This window comes from Leucopleurus acutus, assembly GCF_964270905.1.
Source record: "Leucopleurus acutus genome assembly, chromosome: X".
In the NCBI taxonomy this organism is placed as follows: domain Eukaryota; kingdom Metazoa; phylum Chordata; class Mammalia; order Artiodactyla; family Delphinidae; genus Leucopleurus; species Leucopleurus acutus.
The window spans coordinates 35,464,555-35,479,435 of record NC_139148.1 but is presented as its reverse complement, the minus strand read 5'-3'; the positions used below and the strand labels follow the sequence as shown (position 1 = coordinate 35,479,435).

At 41.9% G+C, this 14,881-nt stretch overlaps 1 protein-coding gene across 3 annotated transcripts in view; it reads right to left on the bottom strand.

Moving 5' to 3' along the window:
- Positions 1–12,208: 12,208 nt before the first annotated feature.
- ATP6AP2 (ATPase H+ transporting accessory protein 2) overlaps positions 12,209–14,881 on the bottom strand; it is a 132,220-nt gene continuing 129,547 nt past the window's right edge. For all 3 annotated transcript variants that reach the window (XM_082865262.1, XM_082865260.1, XM_082865261.1), the window contains one exon: positions 12,209–13,051. In XM_082865262.1, the coding sequence (XP_082721388.1) occupies positions 12,857–13,051 (195 nt within the window). In that variant the 3' untranslated portion in view covers positions 12,209–12,856. The remainder of the gene's footprint in view (positions 13,052–14,881) is intronic.

Sequence of the window (14,881 nt, the reverse complement as noted above, 5' to 3'; positions counted from 1 at the left end):
TACAGGCAGCGTTTAAGTGACTTTCCTGGTAGATTCCCGGCTGGTAGATGCCTGGCTAAATATAGTCTTTGTGTAAGGTTTGTGCCTGGTAGATATTTGTTGGTTGTTACAGTCGCAATGAATGGCCCAAATGGAGGGTAAGACACTGTAATGGAACTTGGGGAGACTTGAGAAGGATACAAGGCTAGGAATGGGCAAAGCTGTAGAGAATCCTACCTGGCAAAGATAGTGACAAAACAGTTTTAGGATTAGAGAACATCAGTAATGCTGTCCTGGGATTACCCTTCCCCACAGGGAAATTAGGCTGCTGTATATTTCACTGGATTTTAATAGATGAGACTAAGCAGTTAAAGGTTTATTATTATTATTGATAGTATTTCTCTACCATTATTATCATTTCTACTCTCTGTGCCAACATAAAGCTCTCAGGGCCCACTGTGTGGCTCCACCTTGAGACACATGAACATGGAGGGCAAGTTCACTGTCATCTTTCAAAGGAAAACGCTGGGAGAAGACTGGCAAATACTAAGATTCCCAACTTTCCCCAGCCTACTGAAAACTTGCCCTCGTGTCCTTTCTTCTAACGAAGATTCCAGGTTTACAGGTCTCATGACATTTTGCTGGACGTTAAGGATCCGGACCCACGTGACCGCTCAGTGAGTTCCAGGGCACTGGACCATGGAGAGCACACCTTTTGATTTTAATTTATTTTCTTTTTAACTTCTTATTCTGAAATAATTTCACATTCACAGAAAAGTTTAAATAGTTTAAAACAAGAATGACAAAGCAAGAAGTGTGAAAAGAACTCATGTATATCCTTCGCCGAGATTTACCAACTGTTAACATTCTGACACATTCGCTGTATGGTTTTCTTTGCCCCTAAGAACTTCAGAACTTCAGTGTCTTTTTCCTAAGCATGCAGACGCTCGTGGACTTTCTCTTACGTTACCGCAATATACCCATCAACAGCAAGGCATTTACCATTGATACAGTACTGTAATCTACAATCCTTATTCACATTTTGCCAATTGTCCCAATAAATGTCCTGTGTCACAATTTTCTGTTTCTAGTCCAGGATGCAGACTGGGGTCACGCATTGCATTTAATTGTGATGTCCCTGTAGTCTCCTCTGATCTACAACAGTTCCTCCGCCTTTCCTCAGCATTCATGACCTTGACACTTTAGAAGCGTACAGGCCAGTGGTTTGATAGAATGTCCCTCAGTTTGGGTTCCCTTGATGTTTTCTCACGACCACGTGCAGGGAGTTCATGTTTGGCAGGAGCCCTGCAGAAGTGACATCCTGTGCCCGGCGCGGCACCTTACCAGGCACATGATGGCCATTAGTGAGACGAAGGTGGCCTTCTGGTGACTAGTGAGAGCAAGGTAATGTTCACTAGGTCTCTCCACTGTAAAGTCAGTATTTTCCCCTTTGTAACTCATAAGTAATTTGTGGGGAGATGCTTTGAGACTATGTAAATATCCATTTCCTCATCAAATATTTTAGCATCCATTGATGATTCTTGCCTGAATCAAGAATTACCGTAATGGGAGTTCCCTGGTGGGCCAGTGGTTAGGACTCGGCGCTTTCACTGCCGTGGCCCGGGTTCAGTTCCTGGTTGGGGAACTAAGATCCCACAAGCCTTGCAGTGTGGCCCAAGGGGTGGGGGGAAAGGATTACTGTAATGATGACAGCATTTAATTAATTTATTTATTTTTGGCTGCGTTGGGTCTTCGTTGCTGCACGCAGGCTTTCTCTAGTTGCGGCGAGCAGGAGCTACTCTTCGTTGTGGTGCGCGGGCTTCTCACTGCGGTGGCTTCTCTTGTTAAGGAGCACGGGCTCTAGGTGCACAGGCTTCAGTAGTTGTGGCTTGCGGGCTCTAGAGCACAGGCTCAGTAGTTGTGGCGCACAGGATTTGCTCCGCGGCATGTGGGATCTTCTCGGACCAGGGCTGGAACCCATGTCCCCTGCATTAGCAGGGGGATTCTTAACCACTGCGCCACCAGGGAAGTCCTAGCAGTTTATTTTTTAAATGATTTTCTGTCTTGTGGTTTAAAACAAAAATCAGAGATTGTATTTCATTAGAGCTTCCCTGGAATGCTGGCCAACATTTATAAAACATAAGACTATTCCTGAATTATGGCTATGAAAACTGAACATTTAGGATTTAGGTATTTTATGAAATTTGTTTTGGCCACATCTTACGCTGATTTCCTTGGAATATTTGATCTCACATTGTACCAAAGGGAATCAGTAGCACCGTGCCTCGAGAGAAGCTGGATGAATAAAACAGTAGGCAGGGGCTTCCCTGGTGGCACAGTGGTTGAGAGTCTGCCTGCCAGTGCGGGGGACACGGGTTCGAGCCCTGGTCTGGGAGGATCCCACATGCCGCGGGGCAACTAGGCCCATGAGCCACAATTACTGAGCCTGCGTGTCTGGAGCCTGTGCTCCGCAATAAGAGAGGCCGCGATAGCGAGAGGCCCGCGCACAGCAGTGAAGAGTGGCCCCCGCTCGCCGCAACTAGAGAGAGCCCTCGCACAGAAATGAAGACCCAACACAGCCATAAATAAATAAATAAATAAAAATTAAAAAAAAACAGTAGGCGGATATATTGGCTCTGCTATTTTCAGTTACCGCAAAAAGTAATTTTAGAGCCATCTGTGGCCCTGATTCTAATCTTTTGCCTTCTTATGCCGTTTTTCCCCCCCTACACATGTGAATACAGTGGCTGAAGCCTGCGTGGTTATGCAGCGTCTTCCAGTAGCTAAGAGGACGTCAATTAAGTGTGTTATACCTCGGCTTCTCTAGCTATAAAACGCCCCCTGTGTCCTGGTCTGGTCTGGGTCCCTCCGTGCAATTGAGTGGCAGGAGGGGATCATTGGGTCCGGCCCCCAGTGGACCGTGGCTTCCTCCGCATCTTCTGTTTCATGTCTGCCTTATTCCTGTGTCCTCAGATCAGGTCAGTGGTGAAAGAAGCAGAAGGCTGCAGGCCTTCCTCCCCCTCCCCTGCCAGGGCCTCATTCGCAGCGTCCTGTCACCGGAAATAGGTCAGTGCCTACTCCTCACACATAGTCTTGGCACCGGAAATGAAAAAACCTTTTGTTAACCTTTTACTGAAAGGATCATCAAGTATTTTAAATCTTTGAAAATTTCGGTATTTTAAAACTTTGTTTTGAAAGTGTTTCACACTTACAAAAAGGTTGCAAGAATGCAGAGAATTCTCATATACCCTTTCCTGAGATCCACCAAGGTCAGATTCTATCCGGGAAGCAGGGCCGCTGGATGAGAATGGATTTGTTGCAGCGAATAGACGGGACGGAGCTGGGGATGTTATGGGGGAGGTGGAGGGAGGAAGAGTCGACAGCCGGTCAGTGCGAGGAGCCAAAGCGGGGCCTGGGCCCTGAAGGGAGGCTGGCCAGGAGTCCAGTGCTGGGCCTGGGGAGAGGCGCTGGGGTCAGCTCCGCAGTCAGGGGGACGCGCTGGCCACGGAGCAGAGAAGAGAACAAGCTGGAGTCCAGCAGCACCTCTGTGCCTGCCTGCCTGCCTTGCGCTGCGTTTAACCCTGCTGCCTTCTGAGAGTCAGTTTCCTTCTGCTGCAAACCTCTTGCAGTGATGTTTGAGCCAGCTCTTCCCTGGAATCGCGCGGGGAAGGCGATTCCAGGAACCACGGTCCGGCTCAACCGGGTTGACACAGTACCAACCACTGCAGCCAAGTTGAAACTTTGCCATGTTCGTTTTGTTGTTCTCTTTATGGATATGCATGTGTATATGTGTGTGTGTGTATCTATATATGTAACATATTTATATATATATAATCCAAACACACATTACTTTTTATCGGAACCATTTGAGAGTAGGTTGCAAACATCATTTTGCTTTACTCCTTAATACTTCACTGTGTATTTCCTAAGAACAAAGATATTCTCTGATGTAACCACAGTATAGTTATCACTGATGAAATGTTGTACGCAATATTTTATGTGATTATAGTGCACATTTCAGTTTTGTCAGTGGTCCCCAAAATGTCCTTTATTGCATTTTTTCTCTTCAGTACAGGACCCATGCAGGGCATTTAGTAGTCCCCTTTCATCTGGAACAGTTCCTCAGCCTTTCTCTTTTTTCATACCATGGACATTTTTGAAGAGCACAGACCAGTTATTTTATAGACTGTTCCTCAGTTGGGGCCTGCCTGATGTTTCCTCACAGAGTCACATCTCAGCCAAAATACTGTCAAAGTGATCGGTGTCCTTCCCAGAGCATCACATCCAGAAGCACGTGTCTGTCTGCCCCTCACTGGTAATGTCCCTTTTCATTACCTAGTCAAGGCATTGTCCAGTTTCTCCACTGCAGAGATACGACTGCCCCTTGCAGCTAATAAACGCTCAGTAGGTAATTACTTTAAGACTATGTAAATATCCTGCTCCTTGTCAGACTTTCTCTCCCATAGATTCAGCGTCCATCTTCTCCAAATCCATATTTACTGTGATGGATGCAGAGTGGTGATTTTCCAGTTCCACCAGTCCATCCATGTATATCCGTCAGCGTTACTATAAGGAAGACCCTCCCTTCTCCCTCCATTTTTTGTTTGTTTGTTTGTTTGTGCTGCACCGCTTGCGGTATCTTAGTTCCCCGACCAGGGACCAAACCCGGGCCCTTGACAGTGAAAGTGCCGAGTCCTAACCACTGGACCGCCAGGGAATTCCCCCTTCTCCCCCTTTTTATATACTTACCTATTTATTATTAAGGTGGTCTCATGGATTCCTACTTTATTCAGTGGGTTATAATCCTTTACTGTCCTCTTAATTTGATGCCCTAATCGCCCATGTTTGGACAGTGGGAGCCTCTTGAAGCTGTCTCCTCTGACCTTTCAGCTTTAAACTCCACAAAAAGATACAGCCTGCAAGGGCTGTCTTCTCCCCGATTTATTCCATGCTGTCCACCCCCATCCCCAAACTTATAGCTAACTAACTACATTGTTTTCTGGTTCATCCTTCCTGTGTTTCCTTTTGCAAACGTGAGGAGATACGTGCATATTTACTTATTTCCCTTTCTTACACAAATGGGAACAGACTGTTTAAACTCCTTTTCACTTTACAGTATATCCTGGAAACCACCCCACATCACCTCACACAGATCTTCCACATTCTTTTTTCTACAGCTATGTAGTACTCCATTGTGTGCGTGTATCATTGTTTATTTAGCCAGTAGCCTTGATTTGGACACTTGGGTAGTTTCTACTATTTGGTGAGTACGAATAATGCTGAATATCCTTGTGTCTGTATTTTCTTGTTGTTACTGGTGTATTTTAAGAGGAAGGCCCTAGAAATGGTACTGCTGGGTCAAAGGGTAAATACAAACCTAGTTTTGCCAGATATTGACAAATTCACCTTCCGTTTTGCATTCTCACAATGTTTAAGAGTGTCTGTTACCGCACAGCCTTGTCAACAGTATATTGTCAAGCTTTAGAATGTTTGCTAACCTCATAGATGAGAAATGGTATCTCACTGTAGTTTTTTCTAATAACAGCTGTATTGAGGTACAGTTCACATACCGTACAATTCACCCATTTGAAATGTACAGTGGTTTTTAGTGTTTTCACAGAGCTGTGCCATCATCACGGTAATCAATTTTAGAACATTTTCGTCGCCCCGAAAAGAAACCCCTTACCCGTTAGCAGTCCCTCCTCATTGTCCCCTCCCCAAAGTCCCTGGCAACCTCTCAACTCCTTCCTGACTCTAAGAAGTTGCCTATCCTGGACATTTCATATATGTGACATTAGGTCTGGCTTCTTTCATTTAGCGTTATGTTTTCAAGGTTCGTCCATGTGGTAGTGTGTGTGTCAGTACCTCATTCCTTTTTATGGCAGAACACTCTTCTACAATGTGGAGAGACCACATTGTGTTCATCCATTCATCAGTTGATGGGCATTTGGGTTGTTTCCGCCTTTTGGCTATTGTGAATAGTGCTGCTGTGAACATCTGTGTACAAGGTTTTTGGGTTTTTTTGTTTGTTTTTTTAATTGAAGTATAGTTGATTTACAATGTTGTGCCCATCTCTGCTGTACATCAAAGTGTCTCAGCTATACACATGTAGACATTCTTTGTTTGTATCCTTTTCCATTATGGTTTATCACAGGATATTGAATATAGTTCCCTGTGCTGTACAGTAGGACCTTGTTGTTTATCCATCCTGTATATGTTAGTTTACATCTGCTAACCCCAAACTCCCAGTCCTCCCCTCCCCTCCCCTCCCCTCCCCTCCCCTCGGCAACCACAAGTCTGTTCTCTAGGTCTATGAGTCTGTTTCTGTTTTGTAGATAAGTTCATTTGTGCCATATTTTAGATTCCACATATAAGTGATATCATATGTTATTTGTCTTTCTCTTTTTAACTTCACTTAATATGATAATCTCTAGTTGCATCCATGTTGCTGCAAATGGCATTATTTCATTCCTTTTTGAGTAGTATTCCATTCTATATATATATATATATATATATATATATATATATATACATACATACACCACATCTTCTTTATCCATTCATCTGTCATTGGACATTTAGGTTGTTTCCGTGTCTTGGCTATTGTGAATAGTGCTGCTGTGAACATAGGGGTGCATGTATCTTTTTGAATTACAGTTTTGTCCAGGTATATGCCCAGGAGTGGGATTGCTGGATCATATGGTGATTCTTCTGTGTTTACTCTTCTGAGGAACCTCCATACTGTTCTCCATAGTGGCTGCACCAACTTACATTCCCACCAACAGTGTAGAAGGGGGTTCCCTTTTCTCCACACCCTCTCCAGCATTTGTTATTTGTAGACTTTTTAATGATGGCCATTCTGACTGGTGTGAGGTAGTGCCTCATTGTAGTTTTGATTTGCATTTCTCTAATAATTAGTGATGTCGAGCATCTTTTCATGTGCCTACTGGCCATCTGTATGTCTTCTTTTGAGAAATGTCTATTAAGCTCTTCTGCCCATTTTTTGATTGGGTTGTTTTTTGTGGTTGTATGTTTTCACTTCTCTTGGGTAGATCCCTAGGAGTGGAATGACTGGGTCATATGGTAACTCCATGTTTAGTCTTTTGAAAAACTGTCAGACTGTTTTTCCAAAGTGGCTTCAACGTCTTACATTCCCACCAGCGGTGTACGAGGGTTCCAATGTCTCCGCAGCCTCAGTAACGCTTGTTGTTCTGTTTTTGATCGCAGCCATCCTAGTTGATGTTCTCAGTGTAGTTTTAATTTGCACTCTTACTATGAGTGAATTTGAGGATCTTTTCACATGTTTAAGGGCCATTTTACTATCCTTTTAGGTGAATTCTCAATTCATGTCTTTGGCTTGTTTCTATATGGGAATTTTGGACTTTTTTCCCCTCTCATTTTGAAAGTTCTCTCTGTGTTAGAAATATTAGTACTTTATCTGTGAGGTTTGTTGCAAATATTTTCTTCTTTTGTGGTGTTTTTAGCAGCATTACTCATAATAGCCTCACACTGTGAACGGACATTTCAAATGTGGTCTATCCGTTACTGGGATACTGTTCAGCAATAAAAAGGAAGGAACTATGGATACATGCTATGACATAAATGAACTTCAAAAACCTGATGCCCAATGAAAGAAGCCAGACACAGGAGACCACATGCTATATGATGTCGTTTATATAAAATATCCAGAAAAGGCAGATATATAGAGACAGAAAGTAGAGTAGTGGTTGCCTGGCTCAGGGGATCAGAGTGCAAAATGGGATCAACAGTAAATGTGCATGAGGGATCTTGGGTGATGAGAAGGTTCTAAACTGATTTGTGGCAGTGTCGCACAGCTTGGTAAATTTACTAAAACATCATTGAATTGTACACTTGAAATAGGTATGTTATATGATATCTAAAATATACCTCAATAAAATTAGAAAAAATATTATATTTTTAGATAGTAAAATTTATCAACCTTTTCTTTCATTGCATCTGGGTTTTGAGTCGAGTTGGGAAAGCTGTTCCCTACACTTGGGCCATTGAAGTAATTCACCCTGTTTTCTTCCAATACTTGTATGGTTTCTTTCTCTCTCTTTAAAATCTAGATCTCTCACCCATTTGGAGTTTGTTCTTGCGTGTGCTGGGAGATAAGGGATCTAGTTTTATCTTTTTCCAAATGGGTATCCTGTCGCCCCAACATTTATTCAAAAGTTCACCTTTGCCCAGTGATTTGAGATGCCACTTCTACCATATACTAAATTTCTGTATGTACTTCAGTCTATTTCTAGACTTTCTGTTCTATTCCATTGGTTTGTCTATCAGTGCATCAATACCATACTGTTTTTTTTTAGTGGAACATTTTATTTTATTTATTTATTTATTTTTGCGGTACGCGGGCCTCTCACTGTTGTGGCCTCTCCCGTTGCGGAGCACAGGCTTCAGACGCGGGCTCAGCAGCCATGGCTCACAGGCCCAGCCGCTCCGCGGCATGTGGGATCTTCCCGGACCGGGGCGTGAACCCGTGTCCCCTGCATCGGCAGGCGGACTCTCAACCACTGCGCCACCAGGGAAGCCCTATTTTTTATTCTTTTTAATAGATCTTTATTGGAGTATAATTGCTTCACAATACTGTGTTAGTTTCTGTTGCACAACAAAGCGAATCAGCCATATGCATACACATGTCCCCATATCCCCTCCCTCTTGAGCCTCCCTCCCATCCTCCCTATCCCCACCCCCGTAGGTCATCCGCAAAGCACCGAGCCGATCTCCCTGTGCTATGCTGCTGCTTCCCACCAGCCAACTGTTTTACATTCAGTAGCGTATATATGTTGATGCTACTCTCACTTTGCCCCAGCTTCGCCCTCCCATCCCATTTCCTCAAGTCCATTTTCTGCGTCTACCTCTTTATTCCTGCCCTGCAACTAGGTTCATCAGTACCTTTTTTTTTAGATTTCATATATATGCGTTAGCATAAACCATACTGTTTTAATCATAGAGGCTTTATGTTTTAATATCTGGTAGAGAGTTCACCCTTGTAACTTTGCCTTTTCACTGTTCTCTTAGTTTTTCATATATAAACTTTAGGATCAACCTGTCTAGCTCCATAAAAACATTTTTATTTTCATTAGGATCAGATTAAATTTGTTAATTAACTTAGGAAGAACTGACATTTTTATGATGTTGTGGGTTGAATTTTGTCCACCACAAAGATATGTTGAAGTTCTAACCCCTGGTACCACACAAGGTGGCCTTATTTGGAAATAGGGTCGTTGCAGATGTAAGTAGTTAAGATGAGGTCATACTGGAGTGGGCCCAGTATTAAGGGTGGGCCCTTAGTCCAATATGACTGTTCTTATAAAAAGGAATTCTGCCTCAAGTCTAGCACAGAAATACAGGTTTGAGTTTCCAGCCTGCTGGCCTGTGCCCACAATCACATGAACCAGCTCCTTAAAATAAATGTGCATGTATATATGTGTGTGTATATGTATTTTTCATACATTCTCTGGAGCACACCGACTGATATACATGTTGTTTTTCTATTCAAAAAGATGTCTTCTCATTTGTCTATTTTTGTGTCTTTTAAGAGTGGTTCAAAATTGAAACTTGGTTTCTATAGCCATGGTTTGAGATATAACATTCTGGGCTTGTATGTTCTTTCCTTGGGTTTCTTGACAATGCTGTTCTGCCCTCGCAGTACTTTGCATATTACACATGAGAAGTCTGATGCTAGGCAAATTTTCTTATTCATGTAAGTAATCTGACCTTGTGCCTGGAAGCCCTGAAGATCTTTTGTCTTAAAAGTCTAAAATTTTAATGAGATATGTCTCAGAGTTGATAGATTAATGTCAATTTTCTGAAGTACATGGTGGGCCATTTCAATATGTAGATTTAAATTTTCTCTTATTTCTTGGATTAGAGTTTAAAAAAAGGTAATGTCACCAAAGATTAGACATACTGAGATCATGTGCCTCCTGACATCATGAGCAAATATCAAACCAACAATTTTATAGAGAGACATTCTATAAAACCACTGGCCATTACTTTTTCAAAAGTGAACCAGTGGTCCGGTGGCTAGGACTCGGCAATTTCACTTGTTGGGGCCCCGGGTTCAATCCCTGGTCCAGTCCCCGGTCGGGGAACTGAGACTAAGGAGACAGGACAACTAAGTGCGAAATGCGCTCCTGAACTGCATCTGGGTCCAGTAAAAGGTCACTAGAGTAGGACAACTGACATAATTTACTAACCAAAGTTTGTTCCTATTATTTGCAACCAAGAAACTAGCCAGTACATATCAGTGGTACAATGATGGGCCCAAGCAGAGTTCCTTGAATTTGGTACTATTATTATAGTTTATATTAAGCATTCACAAACCTTTGAGCATGTTATCCCACTGAATGCTGACTTTCACAAACCTGGAGTATTACCATCCCCGTTATATAGATGAAAAACTTTGATTCAGAGAGGATTAAGGGATTTGCCCAAGATTGTTCGGCTAGTAAGTGGTGAATCGGATAACTGAGTTCATCTTTATTTCAGTTACAGTGCTTCTTAACTAATGCCTTTTTCTGACAACTCCTTATTTTTCCAGGAAACCACTGCATAGTCTGTCGTGAAAAGGCTGGAAAGAAACCTACCTGAAGCCAAGGTTGGAAGGCCTGATGCCACTGCACGTTTTGGAAATTGTTGGTCGATCACCCATTAAAAAGTAAGTTTATGGCTTCCATATTATTTGGTACTAGTGAAAATGGATTCAGGATGGCATTCCTTCACAAAAGACAGCCAAAGAAAGTAAAAAATCCATTTTCTATTATTCTTAACAGAATTAGGCTATAAGCAGCATCTACCACACGTAGAATCTCAGGTATTTTATAAACCTGGAATATCCCACCGATTAGCTATAAAGTGACTGGGTTTTCTCTTTCAGTGTCAGTGGAATAGTCTGCCATGAGCCTGACTTTCCTGCCTCTCACACAAATCTTGACATCATGATTTATGTTCCTGAACAAATTAGACTTAAGAGCAAATCATCAGCAACAGGTATAATAATCTTGGCAGAACATTTATTTTAATTAATTGCTTGCTGCCTACCACAGATGGAAGGGTGCTGATGCCATTTACCCTGTAAGGATTAGTGCTGTCATGTTGATTTTTTTCCTTCTCCTAGAACTTAGTCTCATCAGTTTTAAATTACAAAGGCACTGGTTTACTTTACTTCATATTTCATCATAACAATCTAACTTCTGTGGCAATATTTGTATAATAAACTTGTGAAAGAAGAATGAATTTTAACTGCTCTGCAGCGTTGTAGATCCCTGTTCCCCAGACATAGGCCCTGTTGGGTTCCGTGGGGGTCAGAGTGTTTGTGGAAAATGCCCTCACCCTCATAAACCTGGCAGGGGGTAGTGGTGGAGGAGAACACTTGAGTGATTTTAGGGCCATTAGTTTTTCTTTCCTGTGGAGTTATCAGCTTCACTATTTATAGTTCAGTGAGAGGCAAAAAGAAAACAAAAATTTCCTCCACTCTATGGAAGTTTAACACCGTAACTAACTGTCAGCGGTATCCTGCAGTAGTGGTAGAAAACGCAGCTAAATAGACTCTGTCTTCTCAGGTTATTGATTTGACGTTCTTTGCAAAGAAGAGGCAGACAGAGCTAATACTAAACCCAAGTAGGGTTCAAAAAGGTGAATATTACAACTAATTGATTGTAGAGTATGAAGAACTAATAAGGTAAAGGCTTAAGGGATACCGTTTTAAATTCTTATAGCTTACCCATTACCCAATTAGATTTTTAAACTTCAGGATTATGTAGCTAAGTTACTTTAGTATGAGAGTTGTGCTGCCCTGCCCCTGGGAAGGAAATTTAAGCCTTCCCTACCTGAAGTCTAAGTAAGTGTGAATTTATCACATATTCTGTATAAATTCAGTAACAAGCATAGTAATTGAAATGTCTTCCTCATATTGGTAATGAATCTCAGGAGGCAGTGAGAATAAACAGTTTGTGTAACAAAACAGCCAATTTTGCTTAGATTAAAACCCTTTTCAGTTAGGTTTTTACAATATAAAATAGATCTAATATTGAAATGACACAAATTTGGAATCATTATTAACTTTATTTGCCACTCTTTATTATTGGTCCACTTCCACATGAAAAGTAGGGAGCACCTACTTCCACTTAGCATTCTATAGAATAACCAGAGTAACTTACTTACAAAAGGGGGAAAATTACTGAAATCATGCCCCACGATGTCCCCCACATGTTTTTGTGTGTGTAATTACAAGCATCTATAACTCCACAAAGCTAGTTCCTGTTTACATCAATGTAGTATCTATCTTTCTTTAATATCCACACCTGACCATTCGGATCACCAAACTTTCAGAAGAGGTTAAAAAACAGCTATAGTCTGTCAATCAGATGGAAGTCCAAATCTAAGTGACTATATAAGCACATACATAGTTTAGAGCTGCTTGAAGTTAAAAACCTTTACTCGTTTCAGAGGTATTTACATTAAGACGTTCATGTTCATAGTATATAACAGTCCAATTATCACTTTCACCTGTCCTGTGTAAGGAAGTAAGTTAAGCATTTTAAGCATTTCAAATTCAGTGCATTTTCCCAACACAAACTGTCCTATATGAAATAAATATACATTTATTTCAGTGCATGTTTCCAAATATTAAATGGAATGAAATTAATTGTATTAAATGGTTATATCAATCATAGTATTTGAGCATCTATATCACACAGCTATAATTCGCTCTAAAAGAGCATCATCACAGGCACACAAAATAGAGAACACAAATCTGCTTTTTTATACTATCTACTTTACACACTAAAAGATTTATTATAACGAAAATTTCCAAACCCCTTTTCTAAGTTGGCATAAGGAAAGTTCAATCCATTCGAATCTTCTGGTTTGTCATCCTATAAATGATGCTATCATATCCAGGATCCATGTTCCAAATATTGTAAGAGGTGATAATCACAGCCAAGGCCAAGGCGATCATTATCCAAAGTATCATGTTGAAAACCACTGGATATTCAAAATTATACTTATATGCGAGGTTATAGGTACTTGATGGGTCCTTCTACAATAAAGAAATCAAGAGGGAAGAATGTTAAGTTAGGAAATTATCCCAATTTGCTAGCTGTGATTCATTTATCTAACCAAACTATATTAATAAGTGGCAATAAGAGCTCCTTTTATATTAGGAGGAACCAAGAAGGGGAGCCTTCACAGAGAAGGTAAGCACACTGTTTGGTGGAGGTATATATAGTGCTCCAACTGCTTGCAACGCCGATAACGTGACAGTGTAAGTATACTGTGATCCAGCCAGTTCATGCCCTGGGGAACACACTTGTAGATGTGTACCAAGACATGTGCAAGGATATCCATCAACGGGATGGATAACTGTGGCACATCCAGTGGAACATAGAGTAGTTCAGGTCATTTTACTGCTGTATTTTTATCAACTTGCATGGCTCTTAGAAACAATACTGAGCCTTTGCTCAGAGTAAAATACACATAGTATGATTCTAGACAGGCAAAACCAAACATTATTTAAGGATAAATACATATGTATTAAAACTGTAAAGAAAAAGCCAGGGAATGATTAACATAATATTCAGGAGAGCAATTACCTCTAGATGGGGAGGGTAAAGGAATAAGACAAGAGGGAGCTTCAGAAGAACAAGTATTCTCTTCAGCTTTGTAACGTTAATTTTTAGAATTCTTTAACTAGCATTACATGTTACATACTTTGTGTGCTGTGTGTGGAAGGTGTGTCCTGCCAGGGAGGTTTTACATTTGCTTCTGCTGGAGGCCACCGGTCTTACCCGCCTGGGGCTGAGGTTTGTGTCAGTTTCTTGGCCTGGGGCTTCCTAGAACTTGCGGGTAGTATAAATTTGAGCCTCAAACCCACATAAAGGTGGCCCGGTGGTTAAGGATTCCCTAGGAGACATTCCACCCCCAGCACATACCCCGACTGCACAGCCCCCAGCCCCCAAGCTGCCCTCCTGTCTCCTTCTGCTGGCAGGCAGGCTGTTTTCTAGTCTGCCCTCACTGCGGGCACAGCCCTTTCAGGGTCCCAGCTTCACGGGGAGGCGTCAGTTCCAACTCCCCACAGAGCGCCCAGTTGCTCAGTAACCCAACTGGAAATGTTCCCAGGACAGCCTAACACAGTTCTCCAGTTCCCTTTCTTAGTTGCTCCTTAAGAGTTTCCCTTACTTTTTTGAGAGTTAAACTGTGCATTCAAGAGGGTGTTTACTTTTTATCCACTATTTCTAGCTCTGTAGTCGGAAAATTTCGGTTTGTCTAGCCTGCCATGCTGTCTTAAACAGAGGTCTTTCCACTCCGAAACAATCGCAAACCAGTCACATCCAGATTATCTTGAACACATTCATTATTTTTGAGCATCTCACTCTGAGTCCCACACAGCGATTGGTAAAACAGAGGAGAGTGCGGGCTGCAACCAAAGGAGAGCGTCCATAAACGACTGGGAATCCGCCTGCTCTGAGATGAAGCCAGCTGTAAGTAATGTTCTTGGCCGTGCGCGCACACGCGCTTGTTTTACTAGGGCTGGCACCCTTGCCTATGTCCTCTAAATGCTTAAAAATCAAAGCAAGATCCAGGTCAAAATTGTATTAATAGAGAGTGTACCACAAAGACAATGTACCTCTGAGAAAAGCAGACTCCACAAGTTGAGAGCGCCACACCACTCCCTCATGTTAACTTCTGAGGTCTCCCTGTAATACCCATATTTGAATTACCTTATGGGCTCTGACACATTTGCTTTTATCCCTAACAAAGTCTTGCATTATCTGATTACAACCCCGAAGAACTGAGCATCGCTGGCAAAACACACATACCTCCGTGAATAACGACGTGAATAAGAGACCTACGAGTTACTGACTGCTCA